The sequence below is a fragment of the Pristis pectinata genome, chromosome 8 (genome assembly GCF_009764475.1).
Source record: "Pristis pectinata isolate sPriPec2 chromosome 8, sPriPec2.1.pri, whole genome shotgun sequence".
Taxonomy (NCBI): domain Eukaryota; kingdom Metazoa; phylum Chordata; class Chondrichthyes; order Rhinopristiformes; family Pristidae; genus Pristis; species Pristis pectinata.
In genome coordinates, this window is record NC_067412.1 from 92117015 (window position 1) to 92136359 (window position 19345).

The 19345-nt window shown below is 43.9% G+C and overlaps 1 protein-coding gene across 3 annotated transcripts in view; it reads left to right on the top strand.

Annotated features, from left to right (window-relative positions):
• mtmr1b (myotubularin related protein 1b) overlaps positions 1-18272 on the top strand; it is a 63665-nt gene extending 45393 nt beyond the window's left edge. For all 3 annotated transcript variants that reach the window (XM_052020770.1, XM_052020769.1, XM_052020768.1), the window contains 7 exons: positions 1771-1959; positions 2629-2814; positions 4677-4883; positions 6175-6267; positions 7805-7918; positions 9297-9473; positions 17026-18272. In XM_052020770.1, the coding sequence (XP_051876730.1) occupies positions 1771-1959; positions 2629-2814; positions 4677-4883; positions 6175-6267; positions 7805-7918; positions 9297-9473; positions 17026-17187 (1128 nt within the window). In that variant the 3' untranslated portion in view covers positions 17188-18272. The remainder of the gene's footprint in view (positions 1-1770; positions 1960-2628; positions 2815-4676; positions 4884-6174; positions 6268-7804; positions 7919-9296; positions 9474-17025) is intronic.
• The last annotated feature ends 1073 nt before the right edge of the window (positions 18273-19345 follow it).

The following is a 19345-nucleotide window of genomic DNA, read 5'->3' on the forward strand; positions in this document are numbered from 1 at the left end:
GCCAGCGACCCGGGTTCAATTCTGGCTGCTGTCTGTAAGGAGTTTGTACGTTCTCCCCGCGTCTGTGTGGGTTTCCTCTGGGTGCTCCGGTTTCCTCCCACATTCCAAAGACATACGGGTTAGGAAGTTGTGGACGTGCTATGTTGGTGCCGGAAGTGTGGCGACACTTGCGGGCTGCCCCAGAATACTCTACGCAAATGATGCATTTCACTGTGTGTTTCGATGTACGTGTGACTAATAAAGAAATCTTATATCTTATCTGGATGAGAGATAGGGAGATAGCCAGTATAAAAAGGTGAGGGGGAGGGGTGGAGCAAGAGCTGGCAGGTGATAGGTGGATCCAGGTGAGGAGCGGTGACAGGCGGATGGAGGAGGGGAGGGTGGACAGAGGCTGGGAGGTGAGAGGTGGATCCAGGTGAGGAGCGGTGACAGGCGGATGGAGGAGGGGAGGGTGGACAGAGGCTGGGAGGTGAGAGGTGGATCCAGGTGAGGAGCGGTGACAGGCGGATGGAGGAGGGGAGGGTGGACAGAAGCTGGGAGGTGAGAGGTGGAGGCAACAGAGGGCTGCAGATGGGGGAATCTGATAGGAGAGGAAGGTGGATCATGGAACCAAATAAGGGAGGTGGGGAGGGCAGAGGGGAACAGTGGGGGAGGGGACCCAGTGGGAGGGGTGTGTGGGTGAGGGGCAGATGGACTGGGTAGAGGAGGGGAAAGAAACAGGGTGATGGGGGACTGGGGTGGGTGGAGTGAAGCATGAATCCGTTGGTTTAGAACACCCCCACAGAGGAGCCCGGAAACCCGGCAGTTTAATCGGATGCTGAAATGTTACAATTTGAATGGACCTCGAAGCTCTGTAGTTTAAACAGAGCCCAAACAGGATGTTACAGGGATGTTCTTTTACTGGATGGACTGTCACAGTCTCAGAATGATAAATCAACTATTCTGATAGAGACAGAAAGAAGGTTCTTCTGTCTTTGGAATTCTCCACACAAGAGGGCTGTGGAAGCTCCGTCATAGAGGACTAGTTGGTAGGTTTTTGTTTATTAAAGGAATCAAGGGATACGGTGTCAGTGCAGGAAAGTGATACTGAGGTCAAAGGTGATCTTCTCGAAGTGTAAAGATCGTTTCGGCCCCAAGGCCTTGAGTTGTACAAGGCCTTGAGTTGTACACGATGTTGGTGAGGCCGCACTTGAGTATTGTGTTCAGTTTTGGTCACCCTACTATAGAAAAGATGTTATTAAACTGGAAAGGGTGTAGAAAAAATTGACAAGGATGTTGCCAGGACTCGAGGGACTGAATTATAGTGAGAGGTTGGACAGGCTAGGACTTCATTCCTTGGAGACTGAGGAGTGATCTTATAGAGGTATATATAAAATCATGAGGGGCATAGATAGGGTGAACGCATGCAGTCTTTTTCCCAAGGTTGGGGAATCAAGAACTAGAGGGCTTAGGTTTAAGGTGAGGGGGAAAGATTTAATAGCATCTTGAGGGGCAATGTTTTTACACAAAGAGCAGTCCGTATATGGAATGAGCTGCCAGAGGAAGTGGTTGAGACAGGTACAATAACAACTCTTAAAAGACACTTGGACAGGTACATGGATAGGAAAGGTTTAGAGGGATATCTTGGATGAGGCATCTTGGTTGGAATGGACCAGTTGGGCCAAAGGGCCTGCTTCCGTGCTGCGTGATTCTATGGTCCACTGCTGCCTCTGTTTCTTGTGAATCACCGAATATGAATGAAGCCTGAAAACCTTTCCTGTTATTCTTCAGGTTTTGTCATGGATCCATCCAGAAACACAAGCAACGATTACCAGATGCAGCCAGCCAATGGTCGGACCCAATGACAAGCGATGCAAGGAGGACGAGAAGTACTTACAGACCATCATGGATGCCAATGCTCAGTCTCACAAGTTAACCATCTTTGACGCCCGACAAAACAGTGTTGCAGATGCCAATAAGGTGCCAACTGTGGACATTGTATTAGGAGTCACAGAAGTGGATATTTTTTTTTAAATGTTGGAAACTTAAGCCCATGAACCATTGCAGTAGACTTCACTGCAATAGTCTAACATTTATGTAGGCAGATTGACTGATTTACAAGAAACAAACCACCTGTAGGAGTGACTTAGTAGGCCGAGCAACACGTTTGCGGGGAAGGGAGTTGTTGACGTTTTGGGTCGAAACCCTGCATCCGGACACCTAAAGAAAGGCACAGATCTCATCACATCAGGAGATCTCCTCTCCACAGCCTCCCAATCTGATAGTGCAGGGTTGGGGCACTATCTCTTACCCAAGATCCACAAACAGGACTTCCCTGAGAGGCCCATTGTTTCTGCCTGCTCTTGCCCCAATGAACTTATCTCCTCGTACCTTGACTCCAACCTGTCTCCCCTTCTCCAGTCCTTTCCAATCTTAAAAAAAACACATTTGAACATTTGCAGTCTCTTGTGTCTTCGGTTGACTGATTTATAGTTTCTCCTCTTTGTAGTATTTGTAGTGTGAACTCAGTCACTGCAGTTCTGCAGTTGGACATCACTTTCAACATGTTGTGAAGGAGTAAGAAAAATGTTTAACTGTTGCTAGCTTCCGATTTTCATCGATGCTTGCGTTTTCGTTGCCATTGTTTAGGTCAAAGGCGGAGGCTACGAGAGTGAAAGTGCCTATTCAAATGCTGAGCTCGTTTTCTTGGAAATCCATAATATCCATGTCATAAGGGAATCTCTGAGGAAACTGAAGGACATTGTTTACCCAGTCATAGATGAATCCAAGTGGCTGTCAAATATTGATTTGACTCATTGGTTAGAATACATACGGGTGAGACTCTTTATTTCCTATATTTTGTATCCCCCTCTAAACTGAATCCATCCATAGGTACAATAGTTGGCAGGAATTATTTGTGATGTACATAGAACAGTACAGCACAGGAACAGGCCCTTCAGCCCACAATGTTGTGCTGAACTAATTAATGAGGAATTGCAGGAAAGAGATTTTAAACCAACAACAGGGGTTAGACTTTGGAAACTGCTCTTTTCATTTTCTCTTGGTTTCTCTGTTCAAGTTCAAGTTACTTTATTGTCATTCACCCACATGCTGTAAAACACATGGAGGAACGAAATGTGGTTTCCCCCAGACTCTCACATCAGAGAACATACATAGAACAGAGAACATACAATAAACGCAGGCAGAAAAATTGTGCAAGCACAAATAGTGCAAAAAATGGTATATACAGGATACAAAATTAAAGCAAGGTTGGTGCAAAACCGAATTGGACAAAGAAAATGCAGAACTCGGTGTATTGCACTAAGTGTATAAACATGTTCAAGTGTATAAACATGTTCAGCAGTGGCCAAAGTTCTTATTCGCTGTTGTGCAAACCAGGACTTTTAACGTGGCATTTGTCTGAGACTGCCTCCAGGGTATTCAGGGGCCTGACAGCCTGGGGGAAAAAACCTCTGGCTCTCAGTATCTGTCATTTAACCTCACAGCCTTGCTGGAATACATCACTGAGCTGGTTGTCCACACCAGCGTCACAGTGGGGTTTAGCTACCATTGCACTGCCAAGTCTGATGGTGATCAGGGGCAGACTGTATTTTCCTCCTTCCCCATACTGGCCAAGTTTAATCTCGGCAGTGCTGCTTCTAGTTAGCTTAGTGCATAGCTGGGTACACCAGGGGAGACTGGTATTGTTCATTGGGCAGCACAGTGGCACAGCTGGTAGAGCTGCTGCCTCACAGCTCCAGTGACCTGGGTTCAATCCTGACCTCCGGTGCTGTCGATCTGGAGTTGGCACATTCTCCCTGTTACCGCATGGGTTTCCCCCGGGTGCTCCGAATTCCTCTCGTATCCCAAAGATGTGTGGGTTGGTCGGTTAATCATCGGTCGGTTGGTTGGTCATGGTAAATCATTACTAGTGTGTGGGTGAGTGGCAGAATCTGGGAGGAGTTGATGGGGGGAGAATAAAATGGGATTAAGATAAGGTAAGATATCTTTATTAGTCACATGTACATCGAAACACTCAGTGAAATGCATCTTTTGCGTAGAGTGTTCTGTGGGCAGCCCGCAAGTGTCGCCATGTTTCTGGCGCCAACATAGCACGTCCACAACTTCCTAACCTGTACGTCTTTGGAATGTGGGAGGAAACCGGAGCACCTGGAGGGAACCCACGCAGTTACAGGGAGAATGTACAAGCTCCTTACAGGCAGTGGCCGGAATTGAACCCGGGTTGCTGGTGCTGTAATAGCGTTACGCTAACCGTTACACTACTGTGCCTGCCCTAGTAGGTGGGTGGGTGCTTTAAGCTGTAGCACACAGTTTTCAGGATGACACCTCTGTGTAGTGCTGAGAGGTTGCTTCAGCGTCAGGGGTACTGGGTTTTGGATGAGAGATTAAATGGCAATCCTGTCTGCCAGTTTGATATAAAAGGTCCCAGGGTGGTATTCGGGGAAGGACCCAGTGCTCCTTTAACCAATACTCAATCAGATGGTGGCTACCTGTGGGATCTTGCTGTGCGCCTATGTGCTGCTGTGCTTGCAGCTAATGGGTTGTCATTTTGAACGGCCTGTACTCGTGATTCAAGTCTGAAGATGACATACGTCAGTTCGTACTGGTCTCTTCCAGCTGCGCATTCCTGTGGCTGGGCTGACTCTTTCTGTTAACCTTCTCGCCTTCTCTCCCAGATCCTGTTAGCTGGAGCAGTTCGTATCGCCGACAAGGTTGAATCAGCAAAGACTTCGGTTGTGGTCCACTGCAGCGATGGCTGGGATCGGACTTCACAGCTTACGTCTCTCAGCATGCTGATCCTCGATAGCTACTACCGAACCATCAAGGGATTTGAAGTGCTGCTGGAGAAGGAATGGCTCAGTTTTGGACACAGATTTGCAGTTGTAAGTAAACCAAGAGGGCAGTGCAGTTGGCAGTGAGTAGATTGGAATCACTTGGGTCAGTACATCATTTAATGAGCATGGACTTCACAAACCTGGGATCAGGTTCAAGCTCCCCTTCCAAAGATTGAACACACAATCCAAGTTACAGCAGTAAGAGATGAGATATCTTTATTAGTCACATGTACGTCGAAACATACAGTGCAATGCATCTTTTTGCATAGTGTTCGGGGGGCAGCCCGCAAGGGTCGCCACGCTTCCGGCGCCAACATAGCATGCCCACAACTTCCTAACCCGTACATCTTTGGAATGTGGGAGGAAACCGGAGCACCCGGAGGAAACTCATGCAGTCACGGGGAGAACGTACGAACTCCTTACAGACAGTGGCCGGAATTCAACCCGGGTCGCAAGTGCTGTAATAGCGTTACGCTAACTGCTGCACTACTGTGGCTGCCCAGAGAGTCCCACACTCTCTGCAGTGGCACCTTTAGAAGAAATGTTAAAGCTAAGTCCTGTCTGCCCTCCAGATGATCTGGCAGCATTATTCGAAGATAAGTAGACTGAATTATAGAGAGAGGTTGAGCAGGTTAGGGCATTATTCATTGGAGCATAGGAGAATGAGGGAGAATCTGGACAAGCTGGGACTGTCTTCCCTGGTGTGAAGGAGGCTTATAGAGGTGATTAAAATCATGAGGGGCCTAGATATGGTGAATGCACACAGTCTTTTTTTCCCAGGGTTAGGGAATCAAAAACTAGAGGGCATAGGTTTAAGGTGAGAGGGGAGAGATTTAATAGGAACCTGAGGGGCAACTTTTCACTCAGAGGGTGGTCCATATATGGAATGAGCTGCCAGAGGAAGTGGTTGAGGCAGGTACATTAACAACATTTCAAAGGCACTTGGACAGCTACATGGAGAGGAAAGGTTTAGAGGGATATGGGTCAAACCCAGGCAAATGGGATTGGTTTAGATGGACATCTTGGTTGGCATGGACCAAACCTGGGCAAATGGGACTAGCTTAGATGGTCATTTTGGTCGGCATGGACCAGTTGGGCTGAAGGGCCTGTTTCCATACTCTATGACTCCAGGAGAGATCTCCCATTCTCCTGGCCAACATTTATCTCTTAATGGACATCATTGAAACTGGTCAGTGTTGTTTCTGGGGGCTTGCTGTGCACAAAATGATCACTTCTCAAGATGTAAGGTTGGTTATACTTCATTAGATGTAATTTGCTTTGCAACATCCTGAGGCCAGGCAGATTCTTGTAAAAACGCGTGTCTTTCTCTCCCATTCAGAGAGTAGGACATGGGGATGAGAACCACGCTGCTGCTGATCGATCGCCTATCTTCCTTCAGTTCATCGACTGCGTGTGGCAGATGACGAGACAGGTAGGAGCATATTTAGTCTTTGTTCGTACACTTTGTACCTCTTTACTTGTGTTGACCACTTACTACCCCTGCTTTTCCCTCCTATATATTGGGCTTCCCCTTTTCCTATCTTCAGTCCTGAAGAAGGGTCCTGACCTGAAACGTTGACCACCTGCTTTTCTCCACCGATGCTGGCTGGCCTGCTGAGTTCCTCCAACATCATCGTGTTCTTCAACTAGATTCCTGCACCTGCAGTCCTTTGTTTCTCTAGTGTTCACTAAAACAGATCATCTGGGCATCTAGTACAGTTTGCACTAGCCCTCATGACTTAATATTGAATTCTACAGATAATCAGCCTTACTTGGACTGTTCTGATGAGAGGTGGCATTTTTGCCTCTCCATGGATGCTGCCTGACCTCCTGAGTATTTCCAGCATTCTCTTTTATTTCAGATTTCCTGCAGCTGCTGTGTTTTATATCTCATCGTTCCAGCATTGGTTTTCTTCTGTCTCCTCCGTTCTTATTCATCTTCTTTTCATTTACACCTCCTTCACAGGTCAGCTGCCATTAATAAACCTTCACCACCTCTTCTAAGCCAGCACTACCACAATGTATGTCATTGTAGGTTGCTGCGGTCCAGGTGCTCGTTAACTGTAGTGTGCCTCGTCTCTACCATTATAGGTTAGCCCATGTATGTCCTGAGTTCCAGTGTCTCTTCTATTATAGATCATCCAAATCTGTACTTGCGGGTTGGTAGGCTGATTGACCATTGTACTTGTCCGAAGGTGAGCAGTAGAATCTCGGGAGAGTTGATGAGAATGTGGGATCAATCTAGGATTAGTGTGAACGGGCAGGTGACGGTCAGTGTGGATTTGGTGGGCCTGTTTCTCGATGATTCTATGATAAAACTTTACTTCCCCATCTTACTCTTAAGTTTTAAGAATAAATTGGATAGATACATGGATGGGAGAGGTCTGGAGGATTATGGACTGGGTGCAGGTCAATGGGACTAGTGGAATAAAATTTCGGCACAGACTAGAAGGGCCGAATAGCCTGTTTTCTGTGCTGCTGTGTTCTATGGTTCTATCTTCAGGATAATCTCTGATTAATGACAAAGAGGTACATCAGATTATACCTTCTCCTGCAGCACAGTAATTCCAATTACACTGTCGACTAACCAGTGACACTATTACCGTAGTTACTGCTGCACCCTGCACCTTTCCATCTCCATATTGGTCCCTCCCTCTGCCTCAGTGACTTTGCCCCCCGCGCCCCCCCCCCCCATGCTCACCTTGAACTCCCACCTCTCTTGCTGCCTCTGTGCCTCTCCGCCACTGCTTCCTCTCACCTCTGCCTTTTCCCTCTCCTGTTTCTCCCCTGTCCCCCAAACCACAACCCTAACCCCCCAAATGGAGACGATTGGAATTACGAACCACCAGAAATTGGGATTCTTCTGTTCCATTGGCATCACGTCACAGAGTTCCTTCGTACTCTGCTCATGCTTAATAGAGATTGTTTGCTGCTCTGCATTTACATCTTGTATGTTTCTGCTGATCTAGTTTCCAGCAGCCTTTGAATTTAATGAGCTCTTCCTGCTGACCATCCTGGACCATCTGTACAGCTGCCTGTTTGGGACATTCCTTTATAACTGTGAGCAACAGAGAGTGAAGGAGGTAGGTGATAAGTCTGATCTCTCCCAAACTGAGGGGTACAGCTGGAACTGAATTCTCGCTCTCAGACCCTGCATCGTGACTGGAGGTTTCTGTGCTATAGAGATCTTAGTTGAAGAGCAGTAGATGTCTCAATCACAGCAAATGCTGTGGAGTCACATTCCCACCAGTAGTATCATTAATGTTAATGCAATAACATTACAATTAACACTGATTTAAGATATTTATTTATTAGTCACATGTACTAACACATAGTGAAATGCGTCTTTTTGCATTACTGAGAATGTGCTGGGGGCAGCCCGCAAGTGTCGCCACACTTCTGGCGCCAACATAGCATGCCCACAACTTCCTAACCCGTACGTCTTTGGAATGTGGGAGGAAACCGGAGCACCCGGAGGAAACCCACGCAGACATGGGGAGAACGTACAAACTCCTTACAGACAGCGGCGGGAATTGAACCTGGGTCGCTGGTGCTGTAATGGTGTTATGCTAACCGCTACACTACTGTGCAGCCCCTCTACCCTACCATGCCATCCCTATAGAATGGCTTTGTGATTTGCCAAAATGTCAAGCATTTGTTTTGGTTTTGATTTTGATTTACCGGGTGTGGGTATCACTGGAATGGCCAACATTTATAGCACACTCCCAATTACCCTGAATGGTTGCAGTCCTTCCAGCGAAGTACTCCTGCAGTGCTGTTGGGTGGGCAGTTCCTGGATTCATTCCAGTGACGATGAAGGAACAGAAATATATTTCTAAGTCAGGATGGTGTGTGAGTAGAGGGAAACCTGAAGGTGATGGTAGCGCTAACTGCCCTTGACCTTGGTGTGGACGTCATGTGTTTGGGTGGTGCTGTCAAAGCAGCTTTGGCAAGTTGCTTCAGTGCGCTATTTCATTTCAAAAATATACTTTTATTATTTATAACATATACAGTAAATACAGTTGGTACGATTTTCTCTACGTTCATTGTACCATCAATTCAATGCTTTCTTATATAATGCTTCAATACCACTCATGTTTTCTCCTTAGTACATCCATGAAGGTTCAGTGCATTATGTAGAAATGTCCCAGTTTGATAGAACTGACCAGCTTGTTCAGTCATTTTGGAATTCACTATTGGTGGGAGATAGGAGGCAGGGAGTGAGGGTGGCCGATTTTCTTCTGATAAGGACAACAGTGAACTAATCAGGTTTTACAAAAATCCTGTCATTTTGCACTTAGAATTAAACATAGAAAAGAATTTCACATCCCATGCCTTCCTATCGGTTGAGTGGTGGTTTGTGATTTGCAAATGCAAAGTGTTGATTGTGCACAGTGTATTTGCTGATGGTGCCCATCGTCCAATATAACATTGCTGCATAATGTTCTGTCCTTTTTACAGGAAGTGCAGACAAAGACCGTCTCCCTTTGGTCCTACATAAACAGTCAGTTGGAGGAGTTCACCAACCCATTTTATGTGAATTATGAAAATCATGTGCTTTACCCGGTAACCAGTTTACGGCACTTGGAGCTGTGGGTAAACTATTATGTCAGGTGGAACCCAAGGATGAGACCTCAGGTAAGATGGTAGTAAATAAAGGGAAAATTTAGAGAGTTAATATAAATTAATGTAAAGGATGTTCACCTTCCATGTTGTTGAAAAAGCTTAGTGAAGTATTGGTATTGGTTTATTATTGTCACTTGTACTGAGGTACAGTGAAAAACTTGTCTTGCATACCGTTTGTACAGATCAATTCAGTACACAGTGCAGTTACATTGAGTTAGTACAGAGTGCATTGAGGTAGTACAGGTAAAAACAATAACAGTACAGAGTAAAGTGTCACAGCTACAGAGAGAGTGCAGTGCAATAAGGTGCAAGGTCACAACAAGGTAGATCTTGAGGTCAGAGTCCATCTCATCGTATAAGGGAACCGTTCAATAGTCTTATCACAGTGGGGTAGAAGCTGTCCTTGAGCCTGGTGGGATGTGCCCTCAAGCTCCTGTATCTTCTGCCTGGTGGAAAAGGAGAGAAGAGAGAATGACCTGGGTAGGTGGGGTCTTTGATAATGCCGGCTGCTTCGCCAAGGCAGCGAGAGGTAAAGACGGAGTCCAAGGAGGGGAGGCTGGTTTATTCCTCAGCCCTTGATCACTCTTGGTTGGCTCACTTCTGTTCCATCTCCACTCTAGATCTCTTCATTTCTCCTCTGTTTCTTATCTCCTATTCTTCCAGTTCAGGAAGGAGAGAGTCAGATGGCATGTGACTAGAGAGGAACATGAAGGTGATGGTGTTGCTGTCTGTCTTTGTCCTTGGGGGTGGGAGTCATGGGTGTGGAAGGTGCTGTCACACTGGAGCTAGTATTTATCCTTCATCCAGTGTCATGAAAATAAATTAAATAGTTCTTTCTACATTGTGGCTTGTTGGAGCTTGCTGAGCATAAGTTGGTTGCTACCTTACAAGAGTGACAGAAATTTAGAAGCATTTTGTTGACTGTGCTTTGTATTGTTCCACAGTCATGAATGGTAGCATAAAAATGAAACACTTCAAGTATTTTTCCATTTTCAAATGTTTTTACATTTTATTTTAGTTTCCCCTCCTGCTAACCCTGTCTTAAATCTGTGGCTTTATTTTTTATATGTGCCCACAACCAGTTGTGCCAAGTTTGCTGCCTCCTCCACGTAATCCAACAGTCCCTTTGGTGTGAGTCCTCAGTGACCCCTCCCCAATCTTTCAGCACCACTACCTCCCCCTGTGCCTCCAGAATCTCGTTCTCCCGGTGCTTCTCAATTTGTAGCTCAGTTGGCTATTTTCTGACCAATAATTGTTAAATTCAAGACCTGCAACATCTTGGCAGAAAGCATCAGTTGGAAATGCATTAGAAATGTTCGTTGTAACCAAGGTTGAGTTGTGGACTCCTTTACGCAATCAGTTGCCTGAATGGAGATTTGATTATGAACTAAGCTATTTGCAAACCTACTTAATAATTATTTCCCATTCATATACATCCTTCATTCCCCTCTACAATTTAAAGCACACCATTGCTTAGTAATGCATATGTTTACTAAGCATCAGAAATAGCTTGCTTACTGTTGAGTGCTGTAATTGCCTAAGTTGGTGTCAGATCTAGTTGGATGTGTTCTGAACATTGAACAGTACAGCACAGAACAGGCCCTTCAGCCCACAATGTTGTGCCGACATAGCTATTCCCTCCTACCTACAGAATGCCCATATCCCTCCATTTTCCTCTCATTCATGTTCCCATCCAAGCCCCTCTTCAAAGCCCCCAATGAATTTGCTTCCACCACCCTATCAGGCAACACTTTCCAGGCATCCACCACTCTCTCAGTAAAAAACGTCTGTTCTGAACCTACCTCCTCTCACCTTAAGTGCATGCCCTCTGGTATTGGATCACTCAATAATGGGAAAAAGATATTGCTTGTCCACCCTACCTATGCCCCTCATAATTTTATACACTTCCAACAGATCACCCCTCAGCCTCCGCTGCTCCAGAGAAAAGAGCCCAAGTTTGTCCAGCCTCTCCTGATAGCACATGCCCTCTAATCCAGACAGCATCCTAGTAAACCTCCTCTGTACCCTCTCTAAAGCCTCGACATCCTTCCTATGGTGAGGTGACATGAGCCAGGAAAGGTTGGATAGCTGCCTTGGCAAGGTGAAAGTCCAGCACTCTTGTACTGATGAGCCCTGTTCAATATTTTAGTTTCATTGACTCAAGTAGAGCTGAGTATTAGACAAGGTTTAAAACGGGAGGCATTACACATGCATGCCACTACTTCTCATGATTTCTACCCTGGTGTTTGGGGATATTGGTAACCCTGACCATATGGTTACAAAGGACATCTGTTTGCATTTATTGTAATGCTTGGATTTAAACTGGAGGATGGCTCTGCTTTTCCCTCCTATATACTGGGCTTCCCCTTTTCCTATCTTCAGTCCTGAAGATTTAAGATTTAAGATATCTTTATTAGTCACACGTACATTGAAACACACAGTGAAATGCATCTTTTGTGTAGAGTGTTCTGGGGGCAGCCCGCAAGTGTCGCCACGCTTCCGGCGCCAACATAGCATGCCCACAACTTCCTAACCCGTACGTCTTTGGAATGTGGGAGGAAACCGGAGCACCCGGAGGAAACCCATGCAGATACGGGGAGAATGTACGAACTCCTTACAGGCAGTGGCCGGAATTGAACCCGGGTTGCTAGCGCCGCAATAGTGTTACGCTAACCGCTACCCTGACCCGAAATGTTGACCGCCTGCTTTTCTGCACAGATGCTGCCTGGCCTGCTGAGTTCCTCCAGCATCATCGTGTTTTTCGTCTAGATTCCAGCATCTGCAGTCCTTTGTTTCTCTGGTATTGGTGTCTGTGAACTGGGATCACTGTAGTGTTCACTGGCATACAAGAGCAAACCACTGCGGATGCAATTTAAAAGCAGAAAATGCTGGAAATACTTCACCAGTTGGGCGGCACTAATGGAGTGGGAAACAGAATTAACGTTTTAAGTTGATGACTATTCAGTAGAACAGAGTGATTTGTCTTCATACTTTGTGTAGTGAAGAGGGAGAAACTTTTACTCTGAATGTAATTTATCAGTTTTGTCTTTGCTCCCAGTTATGGTCAGTCTCAGGCCTCATCTCAGAAGATGTTTCCGAACTATCTCTGTACATGTACACACTGAGGCACCAATCATTGTATAAGTACAATGATCAGTTTCCAGACCACTTGGGTTAAGTGGCTCCCTGTTCTAATAGAGATTTTTTTTAACACCACTGCATCTTATGATGTCAGAACAAATTCGTTAGCTAATATTATGTCCTTTTCGGTATTTAAACATTTTAAAGTATTTACTAATGTACATTAGTGCGGAACATTTTCGGGTATACTTTTGCTTATTTGGAGGTGTTTTGGATACAAAAGAGAAGGTCTTAATTGGATCCTCATTTTTTTGTTATCTGTGTGAAGTCTGTATCTCTGTCCCTTGCAGATAAGTAGGACTTGGTGTAGCTAAATCCCTTCTGGTTAAGTTTCTGTTTCAATTTTGCTTCTTGTGCATTTCTTGATTAACATATGATTTAACTTTTAGTTAGTTGGGTGGCACAGTGGCCCAGCTTGTAGATTTACTGCCTCACAGCGCCAGAGACCCAGGGGAGGGCTCAGAGGCGTGGAAAAAATTAGTTATTAAAGCCAAGGCTAGTCAACGTCCAGAAGTAATTTTGGATGGGTGTTTGAAGGAAAGGGGAATAAAGAGAGACAGAAATGGTGATGGTTGACGGGCTTAGGAAATTGATAGACACTGGAGAGTAAGTGTGTTGGTGAGCCTGTTCCTGTGTGGAATTTCCATGTGTTTTGATGTAAGGAAATTGGTCATTGTTTGGGGTTAATATTGCTGTTGTAAGACTGCTTTTCTCACTAGTGTAGAGCCGCCTTTAGTCATGGAGGTCAAAGGATTGATGTAATTACTGCTCGGGATACAGCTGCTTGTACCAAGACCAGACAGATCCTTTGACAACGCTTCAAGTTGCTTTTTGTTTTAAGACAATAGGTTATTCAGAGGCTCCATTTAAGAGAAATATTCAGAGCTGTAGGATTATTGGTAGCTAATAATCATTGTCATTAAAATATACATTTAAGGATAAAAAAAATTAATTCTTCAGGACCTGGGTGATTTTTTTTTAAATTAGTCAATTGTGTAAAGATTCTTAAACCTCTATCGTATGGGTCTAATACAGAACTTTATGTAATAAAATTGCAAATAGTGGGAATGACAGGAGGGCTCTGCTGGGAGCTGGTACAGAATCAATAGATCAAGTGACAATGTTCTGTGAGGGAACAATTCTGTGATGCTATTTACAGGATTATATTTTCAAGTACTCTACCGAAACCTGTTGGATACTGAAAGGCCTGGATAGTGTGGATGTGGAGGGGATGTTTTCATTAGTAGGAGAGTCTAGGATCCGAGGGCACAGCCTCAGAATAAAGGGACGTCCCTTTAGAACTGAGATGAGGAGGAATTCCTTCAGCCAGAGGGTGGTGAATCTGTGGAATTTATTGCCACAGAGGGCTGTGGAGGCCAAGTCACTGGGTGTATTTAAGGCAGAAATTGAGAGGTTCTTGATTGGTAAAGGGGTTAAGGGGAGAAGGCAGGAGAATGGGGTTGAGAAAAAAAAATCAGCCATGATTGAATGGCAGAGCAGACTTAATGGGCTGAATGGCCTAATTCTGCTTCTATATTTTATGGTCTTACTCCAGAAAATCTGAATTGTAGGCAAGAGTTTAGCAACTAATGTTACTTTTTGACCTTTTTTGGCTGCAAGTGTCTCAGCTCTTGGTTACATTATCCAAGAATTTTTAATCCATTGAATCACATGAAGTGCACTGTACATGCACCCAACCATTGGATGTGTAAATCCTAGTCCTTAATCCACATGGTATTCATCTGTATGGATGAGACCCTTAACTGAATCTGTCATATTTCCTTGGATGGTCCATAGTTTGGGGTAATGTGTTTGACTGTCAGGAGTTTTATTCATTTGTGTGATTGTCATAGAGAGACTTGGCACAGAAACACGCCCTTTAGCCCACTGATCCGCGTCGACCATTTACACTAATCCAATGTTAATCCCATTTTTTATTCTTCCCACAACCTCCTAAATTTATTCTAATCGCACCTCAGCCACGGAACACTATGGATCACCTCTTACACTACCAGGGACTTGTCTCTGACTGCTTTTTTTGTACTAATGACTTGTTTTGGACAGGTTTTCTTCGTTGTCTTGTATAATTTATGTTGTTGTCCGTATCTATGTCCTGTGATGCTGCTGCAAGCAGGTTTTTTATTGTACTTGTACCTCACTGCACTTGTGCACATGACAAGAAGCTTGACTTGAACTTCCCCCGATTCTACCACTCACCCATACACTAGGGGCAACTTACAGCAGACAATTAACTTACTAACCTGCATGTCTTTGGGATGTGGGAGGAAACTGGAGTACTTGGAGGAAACCCGGGTGGTCTCAGGGAGAACATGCAAGCTCGCATGGGTGTCGCTGTTGTAGTCAGCGCTTAAACTGAGGGGCTTGCTGGGTCCTTTCAGAGGGCATTGTGTCAGCCCAGGTTCATATATTGGTCTGCCCAGGGGAGGAGAGCAGACTCCTTAAACAATATTTGTAACTTTCTAAAGTGAGTTGAATAAAGACTTGAAAATGACATGGCCGTGGGGAATGGGAAGGACGTGCATGGTAAACCAAATGGCTGCTTCCTGTGCTGTGGTAACTGGAAGTGTGGTGGCTTTGCTATTGGGATCATGTATGGGTTTATTACATGTAACTTCTGTGGTTTCTGAGATAATGCAGTGATTCATGCAGCTTTGGCCAACAGCACTACAAAAATATTAACCAGTGCACCAGTGCTCCCTTGGTACATTTTAACTGAAGCAATATATTATCACATGGGAAGAGGCCCTTTGGACCAACTCGTCCATGCCGACCATGGTGCCCATCAAGCATGTTCCATTTGCTTGCGTTTGGCCCAGATCCCTCTAAACCTTTCCTATCCACGTACCTGTCCAAATGTCTTTTGAATGTTGTTATTTAACCTGCCTCAACCACTTCCTCTGGCAGCTCGTTCCATATACGCACCACCCTCTGCGTGAAGAAGTTGCCCCTCAGGTCTCTTTTAAATCTTTCACCTCTCAACTTAAACCTATGCCCTCTAGTTTTCTAGTACCCCTTCCCTGGGAAAAAGGCTGTGTGAGTTCACCCTATCTATGCCTCTCATGATTTTATACACCTCTATAAGGTCACCCTTTAATCTCCTACATTCCAGGGAATAAAGTCCCAGCCTACCCAATCTCTGCCTATAACTCAGTATCCTTGTAAATCTTCTCTGCACTCTTTCTAGTTTAATGATGTCTTTCCTATAACAGAGCAACCAAAACTGTACACAATACACCCAGTGCAGTCTCATTGACGTCTTAATGTCCCAACTTCTATACTCAGTGCCTTGATTGACCAAGGCCAGCGTGCAAAACACCTTCACCACCCTGTCTACTGGTGACACTGCTTTCAGCGAACTCTGTACTTGTACTCCTAGGGCCCTCTATACCACAACACCCCCATCATTTGGTCCATCATATCGGGCATCATTTTTCAATCATCATCAATGTTTCCAAAATTTGGTCTTTTGTTTTCTCAACTGACTGGGGTACTGCAAAATTAATCTTAGTGTTTCTCCGTGTGAATATTTTAAATATCATATACAAATACTTTTACGCAGTTGTCTGGAATTGTCTTTCTTAACCCTTGTCTTCCTGGGGCAACCCTTCCCTTCCAATGAAAACCTCTATCTCTTTTCAACTCAGTGTTTTACTCGTCTCTTTGTTGGTCTTTCATGGGATACGGATATCAGTGGCAAGGCCAGCGTTTAGCATCCACCCGGTGATGAGCCACTGCCTTGAACTGTGGATGAATTAATGCAGCAGTTTAATGAAGCTCAGAGATTTGGTCTTCATTTCACAGTCAACAATAGAGCTCTGGGTCTGTGGGCAGTGTAACAAATTTCCTTGTCTGGAAGAAATTGGGGAAGCAAATGGGTTTTTAAGACAGTTTTTAAGTTTCATAAAGAGCATTAGTAACACTGATTTTTAATTTCTCAATTAGTTAATTAACTGAATTTAAATTCCCCAGCTGTGTGGTGGGATTTGAACTTGCATCTCTGGATCTTGAACCCACACCTTTGGATTAGTAGTGCAATAACAACGCAACTGGACTATATTTTTCTTTCCTCCCTCTCAATCTTGCATTAGTGTTGTTTATTTTGCACACATGTAAGTTATGTTAAGTTTATGTTGACTTATGTTTGTCCTCGTCATGTAATGTACCGTGCTGCTGCTGCGAAGAGCTCATTTTCATAGCATTTATACGCTGTGTTTGTGTGCGTATGATAACAATAAACTTGAACTTGAATTTCAAACATGAACTCTGATGTGAAGGTCACCCCAAACACTCACTCCAGTAAAATGCAAACTCCTGTCTCTGTATAATGAAGAGTGCTGAACCTTGCAAAGCAGTGGCTGGGATTAGTTGCACTGGTTTGAGTGATTGTGTTTCCTTGTGACAGGTTCCGATTCACCAGAATTGTAAGGAGCTTCTAGGCATCCGGGCAGAGCTCCAGAAGAAGGTGGAGGAGCTTCAGCGCGAGGTCAGCAATCTGGCGATATCATCTTCCTCTGAGAGAGCTTCTCCCACGCATTCGGTGTCTCCTGTGCAGACAACCGTCTGAAACACCTTCCTCTTCTTCACCGTGGTCAGTTGGCACTCAGTTGTTAGCGTTAACCACTGGCAATTGTGCAACATTTACTTGAAAGCTGTAAATACAGATTCTGTTTTTGTATGAGTGTGTTTGTGTGTGCAATACTTTGCTGCATATCTTTGTGTTTTGTAAACCTCTGTGTGGATGGCCCTGGTACATTACCACTTCATCCAAAAGCCAAGACCTTCTCCACAAAGGTAACTTAAGTGCCACTGTACAGTCCAGCCTAAACTCTTGGCAAATTTTGGCCAGTAACGTCTCAAGTGCTTGGGGTGGGAGAATATATCTGTGGTCGAGGCACCACAGTGCCGAGCTTCTTCAGGAACGAGCAGTGGAGGAGACAGCTGTGTCTTTTAAGCTCCCCAGCCCCCTACCAACACATGCCGATGTTGGTTTCCTGACACGAACCCCGACTCATGAATTGTATTGCAATTCACAAAAGAGTTCCACTTTTTTTTTGGGATAGGTAACTTTACTATTAATATTTTAATGACCTTAATAAAATGTATATATTTTTATATAGTGCCCATAGATTTTTCCATCATTAATCTCATTATTGCAAATAAATTCACCTTACAAGGATTAATAAAGGCAATGCATTCACTATGTAAGATGTAGCCTTTATAACCTTGGCTGTAATATTTGCTCTCACCCATGGCTTAAATGTTAAGACAAGTATATAGTTCAACATCAATTTGCCAGAACATCATTGCCCATTACTTAAGTGAGGATTTGTTTGTAGGTTGTTGTATGCCATTCACTGCTTAACTTTGAGGTACTAGAACAAGAATTTGAATGCTGAAGTCTGTCAAGACTGCTGCAACATCCATCATTGGAGCTTTGAATTATTTGAAATTGAAGATCACAGCAATTTTACACAAAATAGTTTGCAAAAAATCAGAGGATGGATTGAAACCAGCAAAAAGCCCTTTGTACCGGTCTTTGGTACCAACACTTACAACTGACACAGAATTTGTGCAAAAGATTAGCATTTTTTTTATTACTTCATTTGTTAAATAATTGCATTGTTCAGTAAATGTGTTTCATTTTCACAATGATGTTGCATGAAATATTTTTATGACTGATTTCTATTTGTCTTTCAATAATTAAAGAGTAGCTCTTTAACCAGGGGCCAATAAGAACTGAAATGTTTTAACCACAGATCCAGAGCTGTGTCCCTGATCAAATCATTTTTAGCAATATTATTTAAATGAGCCAAATAACCAATATTCTATCCTTGTCCTTAATATAGTCTGCTCATGTCTAGATGACCTCAGATTGGTAAAGGCTACAAAAGCTGTCACGATTGGACCAGTAGAGTTTTCTCTGGAACAACGAATGACACAAAGTGCTTTCTCACTTTGGTCGCCTGTATCTTATCGTCAAAGAAAACTCTCAATCTCACTGCCAACATTGCCATAAGTGCACATATTTTTGAGTTGGATAAATAACTCAAGCTATCATATTTTGGAAAGTTAAGTTTCAAAAGTTCGATTTTAAACATTTTTAACAGTCAATGCTTTTTTAACTTACAAATTCATGTAACTTTTGGTAACGGTGAGTTCCTTCAGTACTGAACGTTAATTCATCTTATTTTAACTGGACTGCTTATGCTACAAGGCAGCATTTTTCCTCTGAGGTAGATATTTGAAAAAACGGCACTATTGTGAAGAGCTGCAAAGTTCTTGCTGGTACCCTGGTCAATTTTCATCTCTTAATCCACATCATGAAATCTGATCAACTTAATGCTGTTTGTGGGATCATGCTCTTTACAAATATTTCCCTGTGACTACAAATCATGAAGTATTCAATTGGTACTAAGGTGCTCTGCAATGTCTCAAATGCTTTAAAGACGACATAAATCATTTCATACAGCAATGAACCGCTTAATAAGCACTTCCAGCAATTGTGTCAAGCCTTAAGAAAGGAAATAACATGAATCCTTTTACTACAAAGGACCAAATTATTTGAAATTAAGAGCAAGTAGAAATCATCTTTATCTACAAGTTTATTGAGTAGTTTTCAGTTTGGTTACAGTTCAATCATTAAGAGCCACTGTGGCACAAAGTTACATTGAGTGTGGCGATTCTGTTATTCAACACAGCCAAAGAAACACAAGACAGTTGTA